Source organism: Anopheles marshallii, chromosome 3 (genome assembly GCF_943734725.1).
Source record: "Anopheles marshallii chromosome 3, idAnoMarsDA_429_01, whole genome shotgun sequence".
Lineage (NCBI taxonomy): Eukaryota > Metazoa > Arthropoda > Insecta > Diptera > Culicidae > Anopheles > Anopheles marshallii.
Genome location: NC_071327.1, coordinates 77575242 through 77590158, shown reverse-complemented (window position 1 = coordinate 77590158; position 14917 = coordinate 77575242). Strand labels below are relative to the sequence as shown.

Genomic DNA, 14917 nt, shown 5'->3' with positions numbered 1-14917 from the left:
AAAATGCTAGCATAATTATGATTGAAAACGCTAATCAGAACGCACAAAACAAAACAAAAAAAAAACACAAAGAAGCATTGCATGATTAATAGGAGTAGCAAACTACAAAACTATATAGCAGCGTTTAGCTTAGATACGTTGTTTCCTATCTAAATAGAACAGGAAAAAAACACACTTTTCCCATTAAGCTACTTCTAAAACGTTAGGGCACACATCAGACTGTTTCTTTCGCATTTTTTATACATCTCTTTTACATTTTGACTTGTCTCGCTTTTTGGCGATATTCTTCCAATCTTGTGTCTTAACAAGTGTTTGTCTTTATATTTCCGTACCCCGTATGGTGTTTACGTTTAAGATGTTTCCAACTTTTACATACTGCTGATGTATTCCGTTTTCTCTACTATTTTTAACTAACCTTGTAAGCGTACGCGATTTAGGTAGAACTTCTAAAATGTTTCGCGTAAATAAAACAATGCTATGAGTTGACAGCCAAGCAGCAAAAGAAATAGAAATGTTTACTTGAGTTATGCCGATTCTCACCTAGAACCTGAAAGCAGTCATCAGTGTTTAATTAAAAACGCATATCCAACACACTTGTCCTAAACATTTCTTTCTTTTTTGGTTTATTTTTTCAAAACGTCCATTCATAGTTATAGAATAGAGAGAAATTTATAAGGGGGAATTAAGCGGCAGGGGCTGTGGAATGCGCGACAGTGTTTTTATCTATTCTGTGGCTTATTATTTTCTACATGAATCTGAGCAGTCTAACAACTATCGCGGTTGATCTACTCGGAATGGTTCCAGCCACAACCACGCATAAAGGGGAATTTGGACGAGAAGATCTACCGCTCACACGGATGCTAATGCCCCTTTCTTCCTTTCTTGTAAGTTTTGGAGACGCATATTACACTAAGACTGTTTTATGTTTGCATTGTATATATGTAAGATTTGTTGTACGAACGATCTGTCCCGCAAATTGTGATGATGTTGTAGTACCGATTAGTGGTGCGCGTTAGAAATCGGTAACTCGGCAGGTAACGTTTTGTTCCTCTACATTTCAAGTACGAGAGATTTGTCGTTCTCTTTTGTTTTCATTTTGAGTCTCTTACGAACTAACAGCTGTTCTGGGTTTCCTCGTTCTTATTAGCATCCCGGCAGGGACGCTGACCGATCAATGTATAATGTAATCCTTCAGAAAGTCCTGCTGCACATTGCTGCAACGAAAGCAAAATGGGCAACAAGTGGTTGAACGCGGTAAAGATGAAAAAAAAACAAACCTACAAAAAACGCACACGCACGCGAACTAACGATACTGAACGCTAACGGGAAGTGTGGATGGAGACCAAACTTGCTTACAGGAGTCGCAAAACCGACAAACAAAAGTCAACAAACAACAAACTCAACAAATGCTGCCAACACGCGCTGCACAGGCAGGAAGCCCTACAGTAAAACAATCGATCAAGAAGCGGACAAAGGTTTCAGCATTAACGTACATGGTCTGTTGTAACAAGCTTTCATCGTGCATCAGCAGCTCTAACTACTTCTTTTCCATCGTTTTAGACTCTTCCTACTCTTCTACATCAATTTCAAACCTATCTGCTCGACCTGCTGCCATTCTCTTTGGTAACTGCGCCACAGAGGAAGATCGGCTTCCCTTGTCTCTGTCCTTCTTACCACAGCTTGTTGTGGTAGAACTTTAAATCAAAGTGACCACCACCACCACCCTGCTGGCTACCATTCGAGTAAACCGATTCATTATCATCATGCAGACTGCCACGAGTTCCCGATTTCCCGATCGGTCGGTTGATCTTCACCGACCCAAAGCCTTCGTTTTCCTCCTGATCGAACTCCATCTTGCCGCTCGGCATAACAGCCGCACCGACGCCGAACGAGATGTTCTTCAGGCCCGTATGCTGCTTGGTGTAGCGGGCCGGCTTCCGCCCACTGCCTATCCCGCCCATCATCCCGTAGTCACCGCCGCCCGACGGATGTTCCGGTGTGGCCTGCTGGCTGACAGATTGAGGCGATAAGGAATGCTCACGGTGGGAACCACCACCGTCCGTGTCATCGTGCAGCTCGAGATGGTGCGGATGAAAGTCGTACGGATCCGGGTCTGGGCCGGGCTCGGGAATGTCCTCGTACGGTAGCATTTCCGGCTGCTGATCGGCAAACTTAACTTCCAGTGCGTGCGTGGCGTGTGCGGTTGGTTCACCACCGTCCTCACCACCACCGGTACCGCGGCCGGTTCCGACCGGGTGGTGCAGTTCGATGCGTTGCATCTCGTCGGCCAAACGCTGGTCCATCTCACCACCACCCTCCATCTCACCATCGATCGAATCCGTCTCGTACCGGTGCTGATGATCGTCATCCTCGTGACCGTTGCTACCATTAGCGTGCCCATTAGCGGCTGCATTCGTGTTAGTAGCGGTGCTGCAAACAGAAACAATCCCCACGTGGTGGCCAAAGCAGAGGAGCGGGAAAGAGGAAGAAAAAGCGAACCATTTTCACCCGTGCTACAACCAAACCGATGCTACTACTACACACTACGCGTGATGCACTACTTCTACGAGGAAGGCTAGATGTGTGGAATGCGCGTCAACCAAATTACAACAATGATGGCGGTCTGTCTGGGTCTGTGGTCGATGCGAAACATATGTTTAATGCCGATTTTATTGAACACAACCTTTTAGGGAAGAAAAACCGAACATGATGAAAGAAATGTATACAAACAAAACATAGGCACGCACACAAGAAAAATAAAACAACAACACACTAGAGCTTATCAACAAGCGCGAACGATGTGCAATTTTATTGTTTCGTTGTCCAATTGGATTTATGCTGTTGCGCAGCTGCCAGAATAACAGAATTAATTGATCACAAGCAGCGTAACGTTGTATACCGACGGAAACAAACAACTGTACCGGGTCGATCGGTAATAAAACGGAACCGAACTAACAGAGCTCCGGAGAATTGCACTGAACGAATAAGTTAATTAACAATGATCTCTTCACAAAAGCTCGCTCGGATGAACGCAAACGACTTCAGAACAAGGAAATTAGCATAATATTAAATATGGATACTCATATCTTAAGCGCCATTCGTACTCATATTCTTGCATATCTTCTTCTTTAAGGGGTATTAATTTAACGAAAACTGAATTATCCAGATCGGTAGCTCGATTATCGCACGAATCAATAGTTTATATAGGTGCTTAACACATAAAGAGAGTAAGTAGAGAGTACCAGGTATCGCAGTGCGTCTTCTAGGTGGTAGACGAATTTTAAATACACGAACATATCAGTACCCAACGAAGGGGAGACATAATTTACAACTAGCCAATCATTATCGTGCCGGATTTAGGTAAAATTGCTGCAAAGAAACGAAAAAAATCAAAGTCAAATAAATTAAAACAAACAGAAATACATAAATCGAACGAACGAGCAAACAATAAACGGGACGTATTACGAACGGTTGGGTATGAAAGACAGAAGCGTACAATGATAGAAGCGGTGAATTAGACTCCTTTTCTAAGACTTAAACAATCAGTTTTCAGTGCATGAAAGGCTGTGTCTCGTTTGCCCCCTCGTGGAAGATTCAACCGTTTCTCGGGACGGATTTTACCTGTTCGGTTCCGTTGACACTGCTGTTGGGCTATTGTGAATTATCTGAAAGGAAGATATTGTAAAAACAAGAAATTAATACCAGTTTATGAAGGATTGCAGCGACTGTCTGTAAAGAAATGTTGTTACTGTTGCAACATATGGAGGCGCATGATGTTTCATTATTTATTCCTTGTTAACGCAATTATGTCATGCAAATTGCATAAATTATGGCGTTAAGAAGAAACTGCTTTATTGAATGTTGGTTAGTAACCTTTTATGTCTTGGTTTAACAACATTATTACATTAAGCTAATGCACTAAAAAGGTAGCTTTAGTACAGGCACTGTGAAATATGCTAATAAAGCAGTTAAAAGCATCTGCTTGTTACTTTATTAATTCATAACGATGTTCGACGCTAGGCGGTGTGTTGTCACATGACAATGAAAATTGACACTGAAAACGAGAACAGGTAGCACAGCAGGATAAAACATTCCATTCATTCACGTGACCTGATTAAGTGGTGCTTCTTGTGAAAGTGAAACGATTGTTCCATATATTTGCGACATGTTCTGCTTTGTGTCTTCCAACAACAGAACACTTTGACCGTTGCGTGCAAAGCCGATGGCAAAAACTAGGTTCTTCTGCATCATTAAGTGCAGTAGCTTCACGTGCAAAGTGGTCACGTATCCATATTCAAATTTTAAACCAACCCGAAAAAACGAGGTCAACTGCCTGAAAATGTCCATCATAAAGTGACCAACGGTTAGTTTGCATGATGAGTGATACTTCTTCCCCCGAACTGAACGATCACTACGTGGCAGCTAGATTGGAAGTTGCCTTTTAAGCTGGGAAAAACGCCAAGCGAATGCACCGAGGCAAGGACGCATCACAAATCAAAGAAAGTTTATACCTATTCAGTCTCGTTTCGCGTGCGACAACCGATCATCCCTATGGGGGATTTTCGTTTTCAAAGAACTGCGCAATCAATCAGGCAATCTGTGGAAGCCGCACCATAGAGCGTACGAGTTCATTAGGGTTTCCAACCAGAGTGCTGAAAATTACCGCTATTTTACATCCCTTAATTTAACCACCCAACATGTAAGGTGTGTTTGCTTGCTTTGCATGCATCCGATTTGATCCTATCGCAACCTTTGCAGCCTTACGCTACGGTTCACACCTAAGTTTGCGCCGTTGGCCGTTTTTTCTTCTAATGGACTTTCAAGCAAACGTCCTTCGGGCCAGAGCGTATTCTTGCTCGAACGAATGCAACCGGGAAGCACCGGACGGAATGGCGATTTATTGCAATGGAAACTATTCGCCATGCATCAGCACAGGTGTAGGAAGGTAATTGGATGCAGGCTGAACTGTGCCCGAGGTTGTGTGGGCTTCTAATTGAAACGAAACGAGGCGGACATCCTACCGGATGGCCAAGCAAGTAATCGATTGTGTGTGTGTATGAAAGCTATTGCTGGTTGGGATTAGAACATATTGCGATAAAGGTTGCAATTACTAAGATAATGTATAAGTGTTGCTTCACCATCCTAAAATCAAGATATCAAACATCTTTCGATCACGCTTATGGTACCAATAAATCATTGGTACCTTTGGCACAGATAATTTGACCAATAAAATATGAAAACAGAATCAACGTTCTCTTTTAACCAAAAACAATCAAACCTTTTTACTGGATGACTCTTTGCTAAACGCCTAAAAGTATGCAATCAGTATATAAATCATCCATTTTTTACTATATGCGTGTAACTATCAACCTAAAAAACCCTTATTGGATGGAATTATTATAGTAAACACAAATATTGCATACTTCAGGTTGGTGAATAATGCCATAAAATAAATTCCAACCGGGTCAAATTAACCAACAAACACTTCTACACAATCCCAAATTCCAAAGTAAGCATTCATAAACTATTTATTTAAATTGTTCTTTATCGCTCATTCACGACGGTGCCATAAAGAAATTGTTCTGGAAACATTCTTGGATTTGGATTTGTGCTTAGCGTGATTGCAAACGGTTAACCCGAACATGCAACAATTTCACCCGAAAACTATGACAGTAACGACAGTAATGGCCATAAAAAGTGAAGTGAGAGGGAGAAGAATTTTCCCGGTTTAAGAAACTAAGGGAGCTAAATTTTGAAACTAGCGAACATTCCCATTCATTCCGAGCACGCAATCTAAAGCAAACAGTTTTTAAGGGCGACTTTTCATTTCTGCTAGCTGATCATATCTCACTTCCTGCATTTTTCTGTTAGCGATTAATGTCACTCACAAACTGGTGGTAGAAAAATAATTAGCACAAGCCAATGCAGGGTTAAAATTGCATATCTTTACACTAACGCACGCGACTTGAACAACTTCACTGGAACACTCGGTTATGTACGGATGTTCACGGGATTATTTACCTGTGCCATGCTGCAGGTTGGCCGTTTGGCCGCATACCGACCGACGGGGGGCTGGGCAATGATCGGCATCGGTGCCACGTTGGTTCGGGTCTGCGAGGTGGATCGACGTCTCTCCTCCGTCGTTGTAAACGTTGGCCCGAACAGATTCGTGTTAGGACTGCGTCACCATTGTGCATATCCCGTTGTAAATGTTGAGTGCGAGTTGAGACAGGTATGTGTGAATGTATCGGTAGGATCATAAGGATTCGTTATAGGGTTAAAGGTTTGAACAGGTGTGGTATGTGAAGAAAGAGAGATGATATTGTAGTGAAGGATTAGTAACGCAGGTTTTGACCGGACGTTAGCTAGCTTCCGCTACCGCACCCGTAGTTAAGCGTCCTGATTAATTTAACCGCTTCATAATTCTCTTCATTTCGAGTGATACTTACCTAGCGGTAATGTGCATGCGACGTCCATCGATATCGGAAGAGTTATGGGACTTGCTCGCAAAGAAGCCTTCGTACACGACAAAATTATTCATCTGTGGAATCTTCTTCGACAGCCCTGTGTGTGATAGAGGGAGAGTAATAGTGTTAGAGTAACTTATGTATAGAATAGAGTAAAGATGCAGGAATAACTAAATAAACCAAACTGGCATCCTTTAGTTCAAGACAATGCTAATTAATAAAATTCGCTCTAAACGAAAAGCTTTCTATCTTCAGGAATGGAATCCCATTCTCCCACGTCAATTAGACATCCTTCACATCGGCCACAATCTACTACCGCAGCATGTATTTATTCCATTACGCGGTGCTCTTTTCGCGTGCCATCGGTAGCGCAGTGCAGCGAAGTCGCGTGATTTAAATGCTCCGTCGTCCAGGATCCACCACTCTTTCGACCCAATCCAACCGGAGCTATAATAAATCGGAAGCGTGCGAACACACATTGGACGTCACGCTGCTACGCTCGATAAGCGGTTGGTTTATCGCGAACCGGGCCGCTTACCGTAATGCTTCTGCAGGAAACCGAGCAACTTCTCCGACGGCCGATCGATGGCCAGCTCATCCGGCTGTATGTTTTCCTCGCGTAACATATGCTCGAACAGTTCACGGCCGAGACCGCCGCGTTGGCGCGATTCGTGCACGTAAAAGTCCAGCACACAGGGTGCCGTCACGTTGACCGTCTCACCGGTCGGATCGAACACGTACAGTGACTTGCGGCCGACCTTCAGTATGCCCACGACGAGACCACTGCAAAAAAGGGACGATAAGAAGCACGGTTTAGTAAGGAAAGGACGCAAATGGAATTGAAAGCGAACAGCTAACTTACTTTTGGTCGTTGGACTCAAACATCAGGTAGATGTGGTGGTCCGAGTTGCGCAGCTTCTGAGCGGTCGTGACCGGCACGGATAGGCCCTGTGCCTGGGCCGACAGTGAACCGACGGTGTTAATGATCTCCGATATCTGTGCCGTAGCATCACTGCCAAAAAAGGAATAAAAAAGAAAGCATTAAAACACTTCGATCGATAAATCAATCGAAAAAAAAATTACTACCACATTTGCCTCCATTTCATAATCACACACTACCCGCCCAGGAAGACAGTAATAATCGAATTTTGATCGCCTTTCGCCGGCAGCCGGCCGTAGTCGTTGTTCGACGAAAAACAAACACCTTCCCTGGTGCTGGTGGTGCTTCCGGTGGTCATAAATCATTCGCCACATTGCAACCAACGTACGTCCGGGCGGTGTGTGTGTGTGTGTAAGGGCAAAATTTTCAATCGAAACAACACAAAAAGTGATCGCGATCTAATACGTGATGGACTTGCATGGTGCTCGGTGTCAGAAACAGCCGTCGCATGCTAATGCTCATCAGCATGAGCAGCAGCGCGGTGGTCATTTCCGAACGCACCGGGACGTTGTGCGTACCAGGAACCAGAAGGTGTTGACGTGATGGTACACGCCAAACTGAGTGGGGCGATTTGATTAATGGAGCCGCTAATTTTGGAAGTCGGTAAAAATGGTCACAAACACGTGTTTAAACTGTACGCGGAGTATAATGGGTCGTACCAATAAAGGCGGCTTGAGATATGGCCACTCAGGGAGACGGATTTTCAAACGATTGTTTTATGTTTATGGAGAAAATAATGCTGAATGTGCAGTAATTATGGCAATAAATATGGAAATAAGTGGGACAACCGTGGGTAATATTTGTATAATGAATTGTGTTCGTAATAGCAAGAAATGTCAAATTACTGTGATTATACGAGGTTTAATGCTTTTTTGCTCTCCTCGTGTAAAGAAGGATGCTTGGTAATAGCAGAGTCAGTTACAGATGTTGATCAAATTTTACTATACACTTGTTCCATGCATGTGTTCCAGAATGTGTAGAACCCTTTATTACTTATTAAATTAACTCATGACTATAGCTATAACAGACAGCCATAACCAATGCTTGAATTAACTATTGTATTAAATCTTATTGAAATTTGATGGCGATATTTGGATGTCGAGTCGAATAGGGAAATGATGGTCACAACTCACAAACAAACCGAAAAAAACGCTTTGTGGCTTCGCCAAAAAGGTAAATTTGCACGGCAATTATTAGTCCAGTTTTATTGTGACAGGAAATACAATCGTGAAAACCCATTCGTAACAATCGAGCAATAAATCTCACCCAAAAATAGGGAACGGAAAGTAACGCATTTTGCTTTTTTCGCATTAATGGCTTATAATTTGTCCATTTGCTATGTATGTCACCCAAAAACTAAAGAAACAATGGCCGCTAACTATTGGCATCGGGAGGTAATTCATGAGCCTAAACAGAAGAATGAAAAATTGGAATAAAACCTCCAAATGGGACTCTCTAATTTCCTCCCACAGCTGACATAATTAAAGTTGCGATTTTCGACGCAAAAAAAAAGAAAGCTGTCTGTCTGCTAAATTTGCTATCGTGCAGATAACATCCCTCAAAAAAAAGAAACAATAGATTAACGAATGCTTGAAGTATAGAAATGACGCCTAGATAAATACTTACAGTGCAACACGGCGGGACTGTGCGGTGAAGCCGGTTGGCAACAGCGAATTATTTATCCGTACAATCCGCGACCGGAACAGGGGATGCATGTTGAAGCGAAACTCCATGCTGGCAGATATCACTTAAAAACGGATTAAATTCAGCACTTAAATTGCACGATGGGTCGATTAAAACAGCACTTTTCCCTTGGGTTGGAAAGTAATATTCTACCCCACTGTTTATTTTATCACACACTAGCACTGTATCGGCCAAAGATCACCAGCAATAACTTCACTGGAATATTGCAACACGGAAGGAAGGTATGATGGTAATAAATAAGTAAATAATAATATCACAAACGATTGCACTCGGGTTTAGCTGCACGTTCACTTCCGCCTGCAAGCCGTCGTAAAAGCGTCCGTATCAAATGGAATCCTTTTCTCGCTTCACGACAAATTGGAGCTGAAATGAAGAAGGAAAAACATATTAGAAAATGGAAAAAGCTTTCAATTCTGTGTGGTTTCCTACAGGTGGAAACAGGAAAGAAAATGGGAGAAGAGAAGAATCGTAAAAGTTATTAAAGCTTAGAAAAATGAGTTTTCCGTCCACTTTCTCCTTCTTTCTTCTACATCACCCAACTAACTCCCCCTTACGAAAAGGGTCCCGCGTACCACCGGCAGTGGTTGGCCGGGGTATTATTTTTTTTATCGTACACCATTACGACCAATACGCAACAAACCAACGGAAAACGAGAGACGTAGGAGACGAATTGCTGTATTTTGCTTTCGGTTCGATGGGTTTTCATGCAGTAGCAGTAGGAAAGAAAATTCACCACACGAATGGAGTGGTGTTTGCCCACTGTAGGGACCACCTCAATCGTGCCGTCCATTGACCCGAAATTTCCAACACCCGCACACATCGCAGCACAATACGGCCAAATGGCGACATTCATGAATATGTAAGGGCTCGATCCAGGCGATACCGCGATACGTCTAACAAAGGGTCTCCCGCGAGCCCTTTTAATGCTGCTTAGAATGTGCAGCCTTTTCTTTGCGGGTGGATCCTCGTGGTGGAAATGTTATTTAATCCCCAAACAATGTCTCCGAGGGGAAGAGAACTTCCTGAACAAGCATAATTTTCCCCTCATAATTTCTGTTGACTCTTTCCATTAAGCTTCCTTTACCTCCGCTAATGACATGATAGATTATATCATCAGTTGATCGCTTCTGCATTTGATAAACTCATTTCAAAGACAGTGAATCGGGAGAGAAAAAAAATGCTACAAATCTGCTTTAAAATTCGATGAATGTTTCATTACTCGGCGCAGGCACCGTGCGTCCGCTCACAGCTGATGGAAATTGAACAGCAACAACAAAAAGGGAAAGTTTGTGTAGCGCGGGCAGACAGAACTGCACATGACCGAACGGGGTGCCGGTCATCTGCCGGCGGTAAATGATGCAATGGTTTCCACCCGAGTAAATATGCAAACCGTGCAAACGAACGGCGAAACGAACTTGATCCCGTTTGACGAAACATCGGGTACTGACACTGGGCGGTGTAGCGAAAGGAAATTAATTCAACTTTCATCAGGCATGTGGAAGGTTTCAGTGCTTTAAAAATAACCACAGAAAGAAAAGAGCGCTCTTTGTGTCTTTCACATAGCTATATATTTCACTATATACCAATAAAAAAACTGCAAACTTATGGTATATAAAAGCATCTTGCAGATTTGATTAACATTTTAGAAGTTGAAGCACACTAACGTTGCTTCGTGCAATGAAAATCAATGCATAATACCACCGATCCAATGTGCTAGTGCTGAGTCAAGTTGAAGGAGTTTACTACCACTTTCGGTTCCGAGCACCTTCACACACCGGTGCAACTTAAGGGTAGTTGACCTAAAGACAAAATCCGACGGCCTCCTACCGGTTCGTAAGTGAAGGTATGCTCACTGTTTTCATTAATCGATCCCACACTTTTTGGCACCCTCCAGGATACAGAAGATTTGGTAGATTTCCCCCCATAAACCAAGTCCTAGCGATCGATAGACTCCCTTTGGAGCGATGGGTGTGGAACAGCGTTAAGCTGTACGCAGCAGGGCAATGTTAAGCACGTAAGCTACACACCAAGCAACCCTCAGGCACGACGTCACCACGCCGGGACGGAACGGATCGATGGTGATGGATATGTTAATTAGCATTGCCGCTAGTTGGAAATAAAATCACGTTCAAATAAGTGCGCATACAGCGTTCCAAATGCGGGCAAAGCAACGAGCAAGCACAATAGTGTTCCTTGCTAGGGACACTGTATTTCCACTGTTGAGCCATATTTGACTGCCCTACTGACAAGAATCATTCCAATTTTTATGCGAACAAACGAAACTTCTAAATGCACCGCTGCCGTCAGAGTGGTGCCTCTGCTTTTTCGTGTTCGGTTCAATCTAGTTCGCCCCATTCGCAACTCATCCACTTGGTTTTTTTTTCGTTTGGTTTCCCTCCATGTCAGTTGTAGGGTGTTTGAAGCATTCAAAAACACGAAAAGAGGTCATATTTTGATACCAGAACAAGTTCAACTAAACCGAAACTAAAGGGTCACTGGTGTATGTCGGAAAACTGGAGAATAAATCCAGAACATCGAACACTCAAATGAGGTTGATGTGTAGCGCAGCGCAGAAATCCCATATCGGAAAACTGATACCATTTTCCACTTCGAGTGAAGTGTATCTGTTCCACCATGCCCCCTTCCCCCCATTCTAATTGATTGAGTCCATTCATCACGCCCGTTCAGGTTTCTTCTCGATCAAACGCCGATCAATCGAGTTCAGACTACTTGTCTTTGCTCACCGATCCGTAACGTCTTGAGCGCGTTCGGCATGGCAGAGTGGCAACCGCAACCTGTCGCCTTGTGTTGGTTGGTGCTGCACCGGACGGCTTCCTTATAAGGCCACAACGTTCCACACGGTTGCACAGCTTCCGGATGGATGTAACGGAGGTGCCGTACGCACTTGTGGATGCATCACGGTTTATTAGAATGCATTAAGCATGTTGCCTTATGCGGTACCATCGTGAACCATACCGGTGTCGGGTAACACAGGCCGATCGTCGTGGTGAATGTGCACTTGCAGTGAGGTGAATTTGATAGACTCCAGCAATATGCGGAGAAGCTTAAGAGACAGAAGACACTTCACTTCAGATACTTTAAATTACTGCACAGAAAGAGTGGGATGAGGCTTAGTTGAAGCCACCCTACTCCCGTGTTATTTGAAGCGACGTACAGACGTCTTCCACTTGAATAACATTCAGAGCAGATGTACATACTCAAGATGCTTTCATTTTAATCTGCATATATTTTCTCGTTGAAGTGTTACTATGAAGCGTGAATATCTTACAGGAGGATATAACACAGTAGTACAAAGTGGGCCAAAGAATGTTAGAGTCTTTCATTTGACATCATAAAAGGGTATTAGACGAACAAATTTTATTGAAGACTTCATTAACAAATGACAGCATTACTGTAGCTTAAAGTGAAAAAATGATTTAATTTAATGAGTATAACTACTTTTACACTCCTTTATGATGATGAGTAGCTGTGTTTATTCGGCGATACAAACAGTGCGATATTTGTCATATCAACTGACACAGAAGTAATACCATATATATACATTGGTTGATGCTGGATATGATAAGAAATGTTTTCATAAACTAATGTTTTGTCAAATGAAATGAAAAAAGAAACACTTATGTTTCATGCGATACATTACCAGTAGCCTACCAACCCTTAGGCCAGTGAAAAGGGAAAGTTTTGGGGCAAGTTTTCCGTTGAAAGAAAATCGCTCCACTCTCTGCTACAAATTTTCCACAACCTTTCGAATTGCGAGGTGGGCTTTAATCGTAAACCCATCGCGCTCCTATCAGCGAAAAGAAGCTGCAGCTCCATCATCCATCACGATTGGGTTGTTTCTCACTTTGTATAAACCCCCGTGCACAATCTTAATTACATCCAACGGGGTCTGTTATAATCTTTACCGTACCGAATACCGGTAGGGATGGTATCTTCGCATGCACGGTAGCTGATTGTCTGCTGGCACGAACACAAACCACCACAAACGGTAATACGGCAATGGGAAGAGATTTCCCTCCGGGCTGGGAACCTTGGTCCGATCTGGGGAGAAGAATCGCTCCAGAAAGCGCATATCGGCGCACTTTTTTTCTTCCTCGTAACTTTAGGCCGTTGTTTGCCAGTCGCAACGGCATTGGATAGCACGATAATAATACAACACCACACCGGTTGATGGAATGATAGGCATGGAATTTCACAAGATAACGGCGTGGTTGGGTCTGATTGTTTTGGGTTTTACTTTTTTAGCGCTGCTATGCCTGTCACCTTCCAATGCTAATGACGTGGAACTTGGCAAAAACAAAACCAAAAATGCAGCATTAGGCAAAGTATTGGCGAACATTTTGCCCATCGGCACACTCGCAACCAACTCAATCAGTTGGCTAAAGTAAATGATTTATTGTTACGCGAGCGTATTGCATGACCGTGTGTCGCAGTAGTACGTAGCTCGTTACATGTTCCTTGTGCCCTGTACGACAAAACGACCAACGGCTGTCTAGGGTAGCCGGGAGTCTAGGGCGATGACTCACGGCAACCATTTGTTTGATCCAACAGTCAAGACTTATTCGTGCATGAGTCACGGGGGCCCATACACTGAGGTTTCTTTGCCGCTCGTGGGGGAAGAAGCTAGAGTTCGAGTTTGTGATTGAAACTCAATACCCGGAGACCCCAAAAGAACCTCCCTCCCGGTCAAAATAACAACAACGTCCCATTCCAACGCTAAACACCCCACACCGGCATATGGCACACCAAACAGAACATTGCGCTGGAGACAAACAGCCGAGGCAAGGGGCCACAAATTCAAACACATAAAAATTCCAACTTCGTTTTTTCCAGCTTTTCCAAGACGTCCATGGGGCGGGCACTAATGTAGGGCGTCGGGCAAGGAAAAAGAAATGCGTCAATTTTCCTCCAGGCACCACGCACCACGTCTACGCGACTTTTCCGAACCGGGGAGTATATTTATATTTTTTTTATTTTGTCGTTGTTGCTTGTTGTGGCAACAAGAAAGGCGATACCTCAACCGCATCACCAACACAACCAACCGAAAACCGAATCACATTAGCCGCGTGTTCACACACAGTCACAGGCACGAGGTAATTGGGTGGTTTGGCAGCAGTGGCGATGGAGGTTTTGTTCTTTAATTATGTTTCTCCATTCCACCAGTCCACAGCATCACAGAAAACCACATCACAGTTGGCATCGAGAAGTCGCAAAGCACTTCTAACAACAATCACGATGGTGACACTGCACCGTTGATGGCGCTTTCTAATACACGGAACAACTTGCGCGAACGCACTACTAACCTTTCCGTTTGAAGCTTCCAACACATTTGAGCGAAAAAATAGTGCACGGCATCCCCACGTTCACTGCGTACTATGGGACCGGGGGGCAAAAAGACGCGCTTAAGTATTTTGTTTTAATTTGTACACGGTAATATACTGAAAGAACAAAATTGTCGACTTGTTCGTCGAGCTTCAATAATATTGTTAGCATAATGTTGATAATAAATTCAAAAGTATATTAACAATACTGTATACTTTATAACATCAAATATAAAATGTAAAGAAATGTAGTATATTTGAAAATAATTAAGTAAAATGAATAACAAAACCGTTCTACATTTTCCATTTTTAAGTAGCATTATATTCAAAGAATAAACACTACAAAGCAGGCGTTTGACGCCCTGGACTCCCCTAATCATGCCGCGGTTGCGAGAGTTGCTCGAGAGAGTCGCGAGCTCGCACGGGTTTTCGAGGAACTCTTCTTCGCTCTTCTAATCATTTTA

General features: G+C 43.3%; 1 protein-coding gene across 1 annotated transcript; it reads right to left on the bottom strand.

Annotated features, from left to right (window-relative positions):
- Nucleotides 1-1670: 1670 nt before the first annotated feature.
- On the bottom strand, nt 1671-9140 carry LOC128711705 (alpha-tubulin N-acetyltransferase). Its single transcript, XM_053806588.1, has 7 exons — nt 9034-9140; nt 7330-7479; nt 7006-7250; nt 6450-6564; nt 6022-6178; nt 3622-3665; nt 1671-2430 (listed from the first exon to the last, which is right to left on the bottom strand). Exons 1-7 carry the CDS (start codon nt 9138-9140, stop codon nt 1671-1673), a joined length of 1578 nt encoding a protein of 525 aa, XP_053662563.1.
- Nucleotides 9141-14917: the final 5777 nt, after the last annotated feature.